Below are 15,158 nucleotides of genomic sequence, written 5' to 3' on the forward strand. Positions count from 1 at the left end.
GTTCTTCTCAACCACATATTTCACGAAAGTACTCCAACTTTCATAACCGAAGCCAGAGCTATCCTTCACGCTGCGAACCTTGCCCATAAAAACAAACTCAAAACCGTCATTGTTACCGACAGTTTGTCTGTATTACAAGCTACCCGGAACCCTTCGACTTCGAGCTGGAGCACCATCAACAAATTAAGGAGTATAGTTACAACACCCAAAGGAAAAATTAAAATGTTATGGGTACCAAGTTACATGGGTTTATTGGCAAATGAGCAGGCTGATCGAGCGGCAAAGGACGCTGCTTCTACTCCTCTAATTATGGACGATGTCATGGAAAAGTTGGATCTTCAAAGAAACATTGGAAGAAAAGTTAAAGAGAAAATTGCAGAAGAAAATTTACAATACCATCATCAACACTACTCTTCCATTAACCCTTAATTAACTCCACTTTTATATCCAACTAATGTTGAGAAAACGAAGATCCAAACATTTTCGAGAATTCGCCTTGGTCATACAATTACAGCTCACCAATGGATCTTGAAGAAGTCTTCCTCCCCAATCTGCAGTTGCGGGCAAACTCTCACCATAAAGCACATTCTCTGCGACTTCCTTAACTTTTGTTTGGCTAGAAGTATTGCATTTGGAACGATTAACCCTTTGAACATTCTACAATCAGCTTTAGAACAGAATATCAATTCAATATATTTTTTTTTTAATACTACTAAGCTCATTACCTAATATCCGTTTATTTAAATTAGAGCCGATAGCCTGTGTTGCTAGTGCTCAAAGCTTTTTTTTTAGTCTAAGAATTTATTTCATTAGTCTAAAATTATAATAATGATAATAGTATTCGCAATACATTGCAATGAACCTTTTTGAAATACAAATTATATGTCTTTGGATGCACAAAAGACTGGATACATATATAGAGTGGAAAAACGAATGGGTTATCGATTGAAGAAAAGAAACGGTCGCGAATGTATTAATGAAGAAGTTTAAAATTTTTTCCGAGAAGCCCATATAATTCAGGAAACAACAATTCACGCAGAATAGAAAAGCCTAACGTTGTAATAGAACACTGGTTGAAAAGGTACGGTGTTTGTTGCAAGATTCCAAAATGCCTAAATTTCCATAAGCAGAAGGCATACAGATCGCTGCATGTAGATGTAAGGTTGTAACAATAAATAAAAAACCAAATCGCTCCAAATTTAAACGAAAAGATTGTACAATGCAATTCTTTTGCTAAGCATTTAATTGAAAGGGTTATCATTTACACAAGACAAAGCTTACAATTACATCTCTTGATGTGAAATTTTTTGGAAAGTCTTCCGCAAATAGTAAGAGAGAGGGAATTCTAAATTCACATAATTGGTTCCTCTTCGAAATAATTTAAAACGAAATTCACCTTGCAAACGAAAATTTACAAAGTAGACAAGATAATTTCAGCACCGCTGAAGTTAATATACCACAAGAAGAAACACAACAGGAACAAAAGAAAAGAAAGGGAAGACCAAAATTGCTTAAACTATAAGGTAGACGAGCTGATTTACAAACTTAAAACTAAGGTTACGGTGCAAGAATGCTTTGAAAAGCCCTATGTAGATATCAATCAACCCTATGAGCCTTTTGTTAGACACCCCACCATAAGGATGCTTTTAGCTTTCACAGCAGGCCACAAATTGTATCTTAATCACCTGAACGTGTTCTCGGGTCATTTGAATAGAAATCTTAAGCAAGAAGTGTCTACGCATCAACATAAAATGTTTGTAGATGCAAATAGTTCCACAGAAGTTAATAAATTCAAAAGACCATTGAATGGATGAAGCAGATCAGAAAATAATGGTACGCGAATGTAAATAAAATTTTAAATAAAATGGGTTTTCTCCATTGCAAAACCGATCACGGCCTATATGTTAAAGTTGAAAAAAGCAAATTAATATTATAGCTATATATATAGATGACATGTTGATTTCTTGTTCTAGTAAGAGCACGAGAGCTAAATGAATATGTCGAAATTATTAATGGTAGTTCAATTAGCTGCTATCTTGGAATGGAAACCCAGCGCGAAGGAGAGACCGGGCGGATTAAGTTACTTCAGCAGAAATATGTGAACGAATTGTCGAAAGGATGAGATATACAAGATTGCAACTGACCTACTTGCGGGCACTATGTTGACAAAATACAATAAAGAAAGTTACATAGTCAAAAACATGAAAAAAAGAGTTCACACAATGAGGCGCCATTTTCGTTTTCGAGTTAATAACTCCCAAGTGGAAAACATAATGAGCTGTTGCCTCACTATGTTGTTTAACAGGAAAATTTAAACAAAAATAACTGGATTTAAGACAGAAAACAAAGAAATCGCCACAAACGTAAACAACGTACTTTCAAAAATAATAACAATAAGAAAGTTAATATAAATGTAAACAAGCTTGTTTATTGATTAGTGATAAAGAAAACTGATAAGATGTATGTCGACATTTTTGTTTATTAATGGACCCACGATTTGGAAACTATCATTTATCATATCACTCTCTAAAAAAAGTTTCATAAATATATTTCAACTTTAAATAGAATGGTTTTTATCTTACAAAAAATTTCTAAATTTAACTTCAATTGCCCTTGTCTTTTGGGTTGTTTTCTTCTTATTTTATTTTTATATATACATACAAAACCATTTGGTTTATCAACTCCTATAAAGCTTTGTAAAAAGTCGGCAAAATTGAAGTCCAAACTCGTAAATAGTAATATTGCGTCATTGCGTCAGTCCTCCACCTATGGGAGAGAAAAAAACATATCTATGGTAAACATTTTCCCGTCAGCGAAAATGAAGATATCGCTGTGTGGGCCACATCCCTACGCCTATGTCACGTAAAATTTTTTTCGAAAACAAAAAAATAGGCCTCTCTCACTCCACATTATAGGGCATGAACATTTAGTTCTTTTACTTTTTTGGTCTCTCTTAGGGTAACGATGGTATAAAAGATTCGCTCACGAATGAATATAATTTTCGTACTTGATAAAGGTCACAATGGTCTCAACTTCACATCATAACAAACAGGTATTAAAATTCATCGACGAAATGGATGAGGGAAGTTAAATGCGAACTAATCTTGACGTAAAAGCAAAACAAAAACAACAGAAAAAGATTTTCACCAAGATCATAACGTTTACCGCATGCGGTACGCTTTTTAAAATTAAAGGCTATTACGTGACTAGACCATCAAAAAATCTGCGTATGTACATGGGTAAAGCACTTCTAACGATAACGCTGCCTCCACCACCACCACTAACAACTGCAACAATACCGAAATGACAAACATTGCGGGCGTTGTGAGCATAGTGATGTTCTATTTACTTGTCTTAGATGTGGGTATATGGGCTGGACGGAAAAAGGAATCGGTCAATGATTCTGAGGAGGACGTTATGCTGGCAGGTCAATCGATTCGAGTTTTTGTGTGCATTTTTACAATGACCGATAAGTGACATTTTCGGGATAATCGACAAAAGACGTTAAAACAGATCCTTTGCAAGATTCCTTCGGTGGTTTACTATTTTTACCGGCTTTATGTGGTGAAATATTTTGGGCTGCCGGTATTTTGGAGGCATTAGGGGCAACTCTCTTTGTTATCATTGACATGGATCATAAAACTTCGGTGATTTTATCTTCCTGCATGGCCATTTTCTATACGCTCTTCGGAGGTCTTTACTCTGTTGCCTACATGGATGTTATTCAATTATTTTGTATATTCATTGGCTTATGGATGAGCGTACTAACGAACATGTCAAAGGTCTGTCATCTATGGAGGTCGAATGGACTGGTGAAGTGGAACAGAACCAAAGATAGTTTTACAAATATTACGGTGTAATGTTAGTGTTCGGTAATATACCATGGCAGGTGGGTTCTTAAAAAAGTATAGTTAAACACGTCCGCTTTGATTTCTACCACGTCGTATTGTAGCTATACTTTCAACGCGTTCTATCCAGCAAAACTGCAGGTCGTGCACAGCTTTTATCCTACGTAGCTGTTTTCGGTTCCATTTTAATGGCTATCCCAACGTTTTTGATAGGCCCTATTTCCAAAGCTACTCGTAAATAAAATAAAAAGCATTGGATATTCTTTACAATATCACTTACGGTTTTTATTCTCTAGTGTGGAACGAAACTGTGTGCAAAGGACCTTATTCTCTAGCCGAACAAGGAACTAGCATGATTTTACCTATGGTTTTGCAATATCTGACACCGGATTTTGTATCCTCCTTCGGGCTAGGTGCTGTCAGTGCTGCGGTTATGTCCGCCGCTGATTCTTCGGTATTATCGTCTGCCTCAATGTTTGCCAGGAATGTTTATCAATTGATTTTTCGACAATGGCATCCGAAGTGGAAATTATTTAAGTGGGTATCTATTATTATTGTGGGTATACTGGCGACCATTATAGCATTAAATCTACCTTCAATGTATGTGTGGCTGAAGGCAATCATGACAACGCTTTTATTTTATATATGAAGTATTTAACGTTGTTTGTTGAAAACATACGTAAAGGCCCGGATTTTGAAAGCGTGCCGAAACGAAAATCATTAATAAATTGATCAAAGAGGAAATTATGCCCAAATTCGAGAAATTACGTCAAAAACTAATGAACCATTATCATCTCCTATTATCGATTGAAAAGGATTTTCGAGATGAGAAAAACAAACGTACAAAATGAGCAAAAAAATTCAAGTTGTATTTATATGACATTTTTTCGTTTTTTATTTTTATTTATTGTTCTTTTTTCAAATATTTCAATTTTTTCTCATTTTACTTATTTCCGGGTTTTTTTTTTTTTCTTGATGAATGTCAAGGGGATGCTTGACCTTTGATCCTTTGATCGCAGCCAAAGGCCACAATGCAATCGCTCAGACTCACTGTTGGCGGGTTCTTTGCGTACCGTTATCATACCACAAAACAATGGAGTTGTTTCTTAAATTGTCGCAGGAGAATACAGATAAAAATGTAGAGGCTTGCCGTATACCGGCCGGTCTTTTATCTCAAAATCGTCTGTACATTACGCATGGCATAATACCGAAGCAATATGGGAATGCTGGTTCGTGCACCACGATGAGTGAAGAGGAAATATTTGATTTACAAGATCAAAAAAACGTAATTACTTTAGATTGGATATACATACGTAGAAAACGTTATATATATATTTTAAGAGTCGAATTGTGTAAAGAATGTTCAAATAATTTACAGACATATCCGAGTCAAATAACATTTCTATATTCGGTGGATTTGCATACGCACTGTTCACATCAGTTAATGATGCCTGAGGCTATAGCCATAGTTTGTGCGCCAAATTATCAAACGTAATCTTCAAATATCTTGCAAAATTGTATTCATTGTAACTCGAACTTTGTTTGTACACGGCAGTAATGGTTTCTGTATACTTACACCAACATATGATCTGAATTTTATTGCTGAATGTCGTGAAACGGGTTTTCATCCTCATCCCAACATATATGGTTAGTAATACAAAAAAAAGCCAATATATTTTGTTTTTTTCTTAGCATGCTCAACATATACAAATCAATCAAAATCAAAAAATTCAAGCCGGCTTCTGCTGAAGTGGTTTATATTGTTGGCTGCTCAAGCAATTTCGTACGTACCGTGCGATGTCTCGGTGTATCCCAGGCCAATAGTATCGGCTGCAAACTCATTGTATCGTCTTACGTATGCCGAGGTGTCCCGCTGTGGGGTCGTCATGGTTCTATTAGAAGATCTCGGCTCTCATGGGTGTTGGCACGCATAATTTCTTCTCTCTCTTCCAGGGGCCTGAATCGCGACCCCTCAGTCGTATTATGGTCATGTGTTGTAGTTTGTGGACTTTCGGGGAACGCATTGGCCCTTCTACGCACCGGGGTCCGTATCGTCTCACCTGCAGGCTCCGCCTCAGGTACTTGGGCGGGGTCCCGCTCGGTCGGCACGCAGCCGTTTTGTTCGCGCATTGCAACTTAGCCCCAAACGGCTTGAGAAAATTGTGTCCTAGCGGCAACGTTTCTGTTGCCCCAGACATAACGAAAATGTGAAGGTGTGTGGTCCGGTCTCCGAATTGCACCGGACTTGTAAACGCGCTGCTAGTCTCTAATACGGTTCTGACCGCTAGATGCACGTACTCTCGGTACGCGTCCCTCCTGCAGGTTTTCTCGATCTCTCGGGAGAGGGCTTCAGCGTTGAAACTGGTGGTCGTAACGGTGCCCGCTGTAGCAGTTCATGCGGATGTCACAGAAGCGTAGGTCCGTGCCGTTGGACGTGGTGTCTATTTCTATGTACCTCTGACTTTTAGACATTGGGATGTCGGAGCGTTGGTAGGTACGAGTTATGCGTCATCGTTGGCCACTATAGGGCTCGTAATTGGTTGACTTACTCTTGGCTAGGTGTGAGGACTTGGAATGGGGATTGCCTCCTCAAATCCATAGCGCGTTTGCCCCGCGGACGCGCGTACCTGGTGTCGTAGGTCGCTGTGGACCCGGATCCTACCCGGTTAACTGTTTGCTGTGACTGGTCTCGTAAGCTACTGTAGATTCCAACTTTACCAGACGTGGATTGAAATTTGAGGCGCAGCGCCGTTGGCTTCACTGGGGATGACTGAGTGGAAGGAGGGCATTGTGCCTCGTTGCAGGGAGTGGTTTCGTTGGATATACTGAATAGGACTTGATATTTGTATCGTAGTGTACCTGTCTGGTAGCATTACGCGTTGTGGGCATGGTATATTCGCTAGGTTGGCGGATACTACTGTTCGCGAGGCGAGTACATCTCAGCGCTTATTACTTTTCGTTTGCTGTGACTGATCTCGTAAGCTACTTTAGACTCCGACTTTACCAGATGTGGATTGAAGTTTGAGGCGTGGCGCCGTTGGCTTCACTGGGGACGACTGAGTGTGAGTTCGGAGGATGCATTCCTATCCTTGCGGGCTTCGTTGCGGGGCAGGCGCAGATTTCGGTGGGCTTGAGGGCTTTGTTTCGTATCGCTACTTAGTGAGGCTTCTCGGATGGCTTCGCTGAGAAGCGGGTTTTTAACTTTCGGCACGAAAGGAGGGCATTGCGTCTCGTTGCAGGGGGTGGTTTCGCTGGATATGTTGAATAGGACTTGGTGTTTCTATCGCAGTGTATCTGTCTGGTAGCATTACGCGTTAAGGGCATGGTGTATTCGTTAGGTTGGCGGATACTACTGTTCGCGAGGCGAGTATGTCTTGGGGCTCATTACTTCTCGGTGGCAGTGGGCTCCCCAGTAATTTCCCTGTCGACAGCAGTTGATACTTCGTACACCTCGTCGGCCGAAGGTTCAGCCGTGTAGCTTTTGGGGGGCCGGTCAATTTTACTGGTGGTGTCCGCTCTGTCCACATCGTCGACACGCCGCAGTATTCATTTGCCTCTCTTGCGGCCTTGGATCCGGAGCCCGTGCCCCGTTGTTCGGTGGATCACGCCGCCGAGCGCCTGTCTGGGGTTCACTATATGTTTCGCGGGGAGCTTCGCGTGACGCGTTGCCCGTTAGGATCGCTTCCAAATCGCTGGCGAGCTCCATTAGTCCAGCTAAAGAGGTAAATTCACAACGGCCTACGTATCACAGGTATTCGGATTGTGCGTTCATGTAGATTGGCTCTCCTCTGTCATCGGTAGGGCATATCAAGTCTTTCAAGGACAGCGCATAGTCTTGAAATTTCTCCTTCGGTCGATGGGTGCGTCGGCAAATGTCGTCTTCGAGTTGGGTGAGGTGCCGTGGTGGCAGGAAGAACTTGATAAAATCAGCCCTGAACTTCTTCCAGAGTTGGTGGTTTTTCGGTACTACGTTAAGGCCCGGTCGTGTAGCATCACCACCATGGTAGCGGGTAAACGATCTTTGTCGACCCTGGATGCCTCTGCCAGCTCTTCGATGAAGGCAAGCGTCTCTCTCCTGCCGGTAAATTTGAGCCCCGGGATGGAGAGCTGGAAGCTTTCGTTGGCATTGTTAGCTGGTGCCGAGTTATTTGGGTAAGGTGCCGGTGGCATTTTGCTGGTCGGCGCCGGTATCGTCACTGGTACGTGCGGTGTTCGACGATGGGTGTAAAAATCCCTTCTCATTCGTGGTAGCCCGTCGGCTACATTTTTCGTATGAGATGCTGAAGAGAGCAATCGCTGTCTGGTGAGGGCATCTGTATGTAGTTCTAACAGACGTGTAATGACCTCGGGCTTGTGCTTCGGTTTATGAATTGGGCCTTCCTCATCTCTTGCAGCGCCTCCTCATCTCTTGCACAAATGCAATGTCCAGGTCAAGCTCCCCTAAGCACAATTGAATAACATCCCTGGGCGATCTGTGTATTGGTTTCTTTATTATTTTTCTTTGTTTGGTTTTTTTTGGTTATATTTTTTTTATTACTTTTCCATCTTACTTTTGCATCACTTATTTGTTTATTTGTATAAATGTCTTTATATTTATATTATTTGCGAATATTTATTTATTGAAACATTTACCTTTTTTTTCAAATTGTCTTTAAAAAGTCCGCTTATTATTTATTTATCGTTTTGCTTTTTGTCGAAAATAGTTTGCTTTATTGACAAATTAGACATCTACCATAAATTTCTTATTACATTTTCAATTTTACGAAACTTTTAAATTATGAGTATGGAATTGCATTACTTTTTTGAAAAAATAAATGTATTGTTTTTTCTGAAATATTGATAATTTTTGGTCAATACGTTGACCAACAGTGTATGCAAGTTTTTGTTTTATTTCAGAGACTTTTACACGGTCTTTAAAATCGCATTGTTACAGAAAAGTTTCAGTCAAATTTTGAACAATGGTATACAATCCTACTAGTTAGTTTATCGCTTCCTTATCCGTATTTTGATTTCAGAGATTTTGCAAATGCTTCTGTAAGGTTGGAATTTTTGTTTTTATAACAGCAGGGCTTTCAAAAGTAGTCTGCAGAATTTTGAACCTGGTCGAAATTTATTTAAGGAAAATAAATTCAGTTATTCCTATAGTACAGGGATGCGTGAAACCTTTGGCCTATAAGAAGCCTTCCAACGTGAAAATGTAGGCCGCATGTTACATTTCTTAGTATTTGTAAAAGGAAAATTTTTTCTAAAAAAAGTTATGAGATGTTATATTTTAAAGTTCAAAAGAAATTATATTTTTGGGCATGTGTTATTTAATTTTTATTAAAAAGGAAAGGCACTTCGCTATCTTGCTTAACGTTTTTGCTTTAACTTATATCTTTAAGAATTTTATTGCATTGTTTTACGTTTAGGTTTTTTTTTTTCATTTTTAATTTTTTTTTTTGAATCAAAATTTTTTGTTATTAGTTGAAGCTATTCTCATTTGACTTACTATTTACCATTGAACGACTACCCATATTTGCCTCTCATAGCGTTACTAATAATTTTATTTATTTTATAACATAGTGCTGTTAGGTTTTTAGAATTTCAATTTTCTCGATTCATCAGAATTTTGTTGCTCATTAGTTATTATTTAGTTTTTATTCTTATAGCGGGTGTTTGATTTTGTTTGAATTGCTTCTTCCCCGTTTCCCTTTTTTTTTTGTGCAGCGATTCAGGTCAGGACGTGGAAATGTATTTCAACGAGTACGCCTCTGTAGTTCCCTAAAATGCTTTCCTTCTCCTATAAATTTCCCACGGGGTTAACTTCCAAATCCTATTTTCAAGAAGGCCTGAGAAAGACAATTGTTAAAATTTTTCTTCCATTATTCATAAAAGCAACGATTCTTTATTTGCTGGTTTTATTGCCTCCACTTGTGTCGTTTATATTTAGTGTATAGTGAATATGCATACGCTTTAATGATCTTCTAAGGCGATGAGGAAAGTATCGGATGGAGTCCTCTACTTATAGGCACAACCAATCCTCTGTATTCTCCGCGCGATTCAACACTTACTTTGAAAATTTTTCTCCGTTTTTCCTTTCTTTAACCACACATTGAGCTCTGTTGCTGGTGATGTTGTTCTTGTTTCTATTACTTTTGCAAAGGCACAAGCCCGCATATACAAGACGCAAGAAAATTTGAATAGAACAACAGCATTTTATTGATATTCTTCGAGAACAGACAAGTAAGAGAACAATCTATCGGAAGAACATGGTTTGCAAAAATAAAATCCCGGATTAGAGTTCCCGAGAGTGGTCGAGTATTTTCTTTCCTTTAGTTATAAATTGATGGTTGTTTATTAATTGGTTGTGCTGGTGTTGATTGTATAAGTTAAATAAGTTTTTTTTTACTTTTGTGTTGATTGGGTTTTTCTTCTAATTAAAACGCAATTTTATTTTCTCTTTATTTAACAATTTTTATTTTATAATTTTTTATTCGGGATGAGGAATTTTTTGGATCTTAACACAGACGATGTCTAGTAATGAACTAATTTTGTTTCAACCAATTATCTTATAGGAAACCTTTGGGTTGCCTTACGGTTGACAGTCAGCACTTTTAAAATAATGTTTATAGTAGGATGCAATACGAAATTGGAGGGAAGTATTTATAGTAGGGTGCAATGTGAGGTTGGTGAGAAATGTTTACAATGAATTCATATGACGCTCATTGTTTATGAAATTCTATACTTACTTACTTTATTTATTAGAGTAGTTCGCGAAATTAATGCTTTTGTTAGGATGGTCCTTAACTTATATATTGGCACGATTTTTTTTTGTTTAATTTCAAGCAAACTAGAATTTTTCATTGTTCGTACAACAAAGTATATTTGCTTTAAACATTTTCAAAAAATATTGTAAACTCAAATACGATTTTATGAAGATTTTATGTTTTCTTTTCTATTCCGATCGACCGAGAAGAACTTGGGCGCTTCATTGGCGCTAGATTCTGTTCAGCACATTTTTTTTTTTCCTTCGATTTTATTTTACTTTATTTTTTGTACTACTTATGCTTTCAGTAAATAAAACAAGAACTACCTTCCTATCTGATATTCGCTGAATTATCAACTCACCGACTATTTTTCAAAGCAACTTTCTCACATCCTTTTTTTCGTCCGGCACCATACTCTTTTGTCGCATCATCCTAGTTAATGCGAGAAGGCTTGAAAGATCGATGATTTGGAATAGGAAAACCCTAGATGATACCAAGTTTGCAAATATTTTTGCTGAAACCAAAATTACCCATTCTTACCACAATAATATTTTCAGAAGTCGGAACATAGTTTTGGTTACTCTCGTCACTCTTCGCTCTTATGTCTCCATATCTCCCTCAAAAAAACCCACTTTTCTTCCATGTACTGCATCATTCTTGTCGATCAAAAATTCTGTCGTGTACTGGATAGTTTCCTATTTTCCATACCTTTATTGATATATTTGAGTTTACATTAATGTAGGACAATTTCTCATATGCGTGAGTAATGTTTGATTGCCTCATTATAAATAAATTTTGTTTTTTTAAATTTGACACTATAGATAATTAAGAATTGTTACTAATTTATTGTTTGGTTTTATATCCTGTATTTTGGTATTGAATGACTCCAGCAAAATAATCTTTTTTGGTTCAACGCCTTACATATGAAAGCTGAAGAAATAGATATTCACAAGCAACAAAAATTCAGAAACTTAGCAATGAAGTATAACATTGGTCTTACATCACTCTTTCTCCTAGAAAAAAGTATAGGTGTTGTATAAACGAAATAGGACTACTCTCTTTGCTTTCCGTGTGTTATGAGTTGTTGGACTGTCGTCAGTTTTGGGTGATGTTTTGGTTTGGGTGTCATTGTGTGTGTTCATGTTCATCTTAAAAGAATTCGTAATTTTTTCAATAACTTTGAAAATGCGAAACCTAATCGGTTGCAAATATTTATGCGATAATATCTGCAGAGATATACATTGCAGCAAACGCTTGGATTAAATATATAACGATTGCCATTGGATTGAAGACAATGTCCATTTGTTGCTAAAGGTCGAAAGGTTTTTAAAAAAAAGGTTGAGAAAAAAATGAAAATTACATTTGTATGTATGTAATATGGTTACAGCTAAGTACATTTAAGCTATAAACACAAACACCGATAATTAATTGAGATTACAATAATTAAAAATACAAAAATTAAATTAAAACTTTTATTATTCGTTGCTTTTAATGAATGGATTTTCTTGGTTGAGATAGTTTCGTGTATAGAACTATTACTTCAAGACTACCGTACTCCTAATTGTAATGAAAGATTGCCAGATCTTTGCTTGCCAACTTCCCGGAGGTAGTTTTTAATCGTTGTCCAGTTTTTAGTTTACCTGAGGATCATTCATCAATTTGTATTTAAACGTGCCAAATCCACCTTCTTTCAATAAATATTATGGTTCAATAAAACTAATATTTTACATCTTAAATCTCATCTTTCACGCATTATGCTGAAAATATTGAAACCTTACACTCTTCGTTCTATAACGTATTAAATCTAGCTATTCCTGCATCCGGTCCGATCAAGTAATCTCGCTCTTGAAGCAGGTGCCCGCCACGGTTTAGCAAGACAATTAAATATTACAAAAATAGCAAAAAAAAAACACTTTTCCAAAAATTTGTCAAAAGCGGTTCTGCTTACGACGGTCTTTGCCTATCTCGCATCAAGGCATAGATTTAATTACCTCAACCACTAATATCATTGCAGATGTCTGTAGTTGATAAAATTTTCACTACTTATTAATCCTAGATATTTTTTTAAGTTTGCAAACTCCAAAACAATAATCTCCATTTATCACTCGAACGTTTTTTTCAATGGCTCTGAGCCCTGTGATCATATTATAACATCGAATTTCTTCGCTGAATACTTTCGACGAAATGATGGGACTCCATCGTGTACTCAATAATGCTCTTTCCAGCAATGATGTGTTGTTTCAATGATCTTTATTCTGTCCTTGAAATCAGGTGTTTTTCCTTTATGCTGGAAGAACAGCTTCCTTACTCCAGTTCACAAATCTGGAAATAGATATCACGTTAAGAACTATACAGGCATCGCCAAGTTAAGTGTCTCACCTAATTAGCGAATTGTTACTCAGCATTTAACTTTTGCTAACAAACTTTATATTTCTCCATTTCTACAGGGCTTTCTGAAACGAAGGTGAACTGGTACGAATCTCTTAGAGTTTATCTACCATGTTTTCAAAGATGTTTCTAGCGGCTGTCGCACGTGTGTCGGACTTACTGATTTTAGTGAAGAGTTTGACTTGGTTAGCTATAACTTATTGATCTTCAAAATGTATGTGTCTGGCTTCCCTTTTTACTTAGCGAAACGGATAATCTCTTATCTGCATAAGAGATCGTACAGTGTTCTGTTTAACTTCACCATGATGATTTTCCCGTGAAGTCTGGTGTCCCTCAAAGCAGCCATTTAGGGCCCCTTTTATTTAAGCTATACAATAATGGTCTTTCTCGGTGATTAAATTCAGCCAGATCTTAATGTGCGCTGACGATGTTAAACTGTTTTCTTCCTTCTCCTTGGAATCGCAATCGTGTCAGCTTCAAATTGACTTAAATAATTTGATTACAACCGTTAAATTTTATGAAATTAAACCTGAAAATGCCAGAAGGTTTCTTTCTTAAGAAGGAAGTCATTATGTCATTATGTTATGTAGATTCAATTGAATCAGTTACAAATCCTTGCTGTTCGCCGTTAAGAATTTGGCTTGGGACCCGCTTGGCTAAAAGCTGTAAGTTATATCAGATGTGTCTGTTGGAGTTTATGAGTAACGGGCAAAATATCACGGAAAACGAAGGTAGGCCGGTTCGGACTGTTTTTATCTGCCGTGAATTGTTAATAATGAGCAAAAAACTAATTTATTGTCCTTTTGGAAAGCACTTGATGAGGCACTGTAATACCAACCCTGTGCACACGTATGAACGGTCATGCTTAAACCTACTCATAATTTGATGCTGATAAAAAATATGCATACTTTATGGGGTCTCACACGAAGAAACGTGTCGTCTTTCGGTGATGGGTATAATTACTGCGGAGGAATCGTGTGATAAAATCTGGCACGACGGACTATTTTTGAAACTTAAAAATTTTCTTGCTACTCCTCTGTGTGTGCCGAAGTTGAAAACAATGGATACAACATCCTAAAAGCGACATACGCTAATGCTATAAGAAGCCGCTAGTTCAACAGGCTATAGCCTCCTGTTAGGCGCGAATGGACTTGAATGACTTGAAAGCCAACTAAATGGTCACTTACAAAAGATTGGAAATTACGTTTATCCGTAAAAGTCAAATTATTGTCACGTTATGATGTCTGTAAATAATCCTCTCTATCTGTCTGAATATCGAACTATTGACTTTGTTATATTTAAGGATACCTGAAGAGGGTCGTAGGTTGTAGAAACGAGCGCAGGTGTCATACCTACCTGCGGTCTACCCCGAAGTTCGGTCCTGTGACCCTCTAACCTGATTTCTTGACACAAAGAAGAAAACCTTACCACATTTTTACATATTGTCATGAAATTCGCTTTTCTAAGACACAATCCGTATCACTGGATCATGGATATTTTGTTCAAGAAAAATACACTTCAATGTTCTTTTGTTTACAATTTCATTCCACCTTCACAACACCTTCAACTGCTCATCTTAAATATTTTTTCTACTCCTCTTCCTTCCATAAATATTCTATTTATATATACATTTAAGTGCGTTTTTACCATCAAATTACTAGTATCTAATTTTATAGTGTTATTTTGAGTTCGTTAACCTGCTTTTCTAGTACTCGTTTTTGTCGGCCGGCAGCTGCATGCTGCGAATGTGCATTTAGTTTTTCCCTCTTTAGGTATTTTATTATTTTTTTTTAGTTACCTGTAATGAATAGGGTGTGGGATATCCGTAACAATGTATGTATATATGTATATATATATGTATATATATATGTATATATGTATATACATATTGTAACGGCCGCGAACAAACCTTGGGTAGGGTGTCTGTCGGTCTGTGTCAACCGCAAGCGGCGCAATAACGGCATGCCGTTAGACAAAATCATGCGATTTTGTGGTACCGCAAGTAAATCGCATGATCTTGCGGTATAAGTGTTTATCTTTTTTTCTTTTTTGATCTCCTTACTTACAAGTACAGGCAAAATCGTATGATTTTGCGGTACCTTTGCTTGCTTTTGCAAGTACAGGCAGAATCGTATGATTTTGCGGTACCTTTGCTTGCTTTTGCAAGTACAGG

At 37.5% G+C, this 15,158-nt stretch overlaps 1 protein-coding gene and 1 pseudogene across 1 annotated transcript; both read left to right on the forward strand.

The window, feature by feature from the left end:
• The first annotated feature begins 3,303 nt into the window (after positions 1–3,303).
• LOC119642062 lies at positions 3,304–4,497 on the forward strand (annotated as a pseudogene).
• A 359-nt stretch (positions 4,498–4,856) lies between these two features.
• On the forward strand, positions 4,857–5,703 carry LOC119642063 (STAM-binding protein-like; the record flags this gene model as incomplete). Its single annotated transcript, XM_038041034.1, is given in 3 exon segments — positions 4,857–4,939; positions 4,941–5,339; positions 5,404–5,703. Coding segments are annotated over 3 exon segments (579 nt in total), but the record flags the coding sequence as incomplete, so codon positions are not given.
• Positions 5,704–15,158: the final 9,455 nt, after the last annotated feature.

The sequence above is a fragment of the Glossina fuscipes genome, unplaced genomic scaffold, assembly GCF_014805625.2.
Source record: "Glossina fuscipes isolate IAEA_lab_2018 unplaced genomic scaffold, Yale_Gfus_2 213, whole genome shotgun sequence".
NCBI classification, from domain to species: domain Eukaryota; kingdom Metazoa; phylum Arthropoda; class Insecta; order Diptera; family Glossinidae; genus Glossina; species Glossina fuscipes.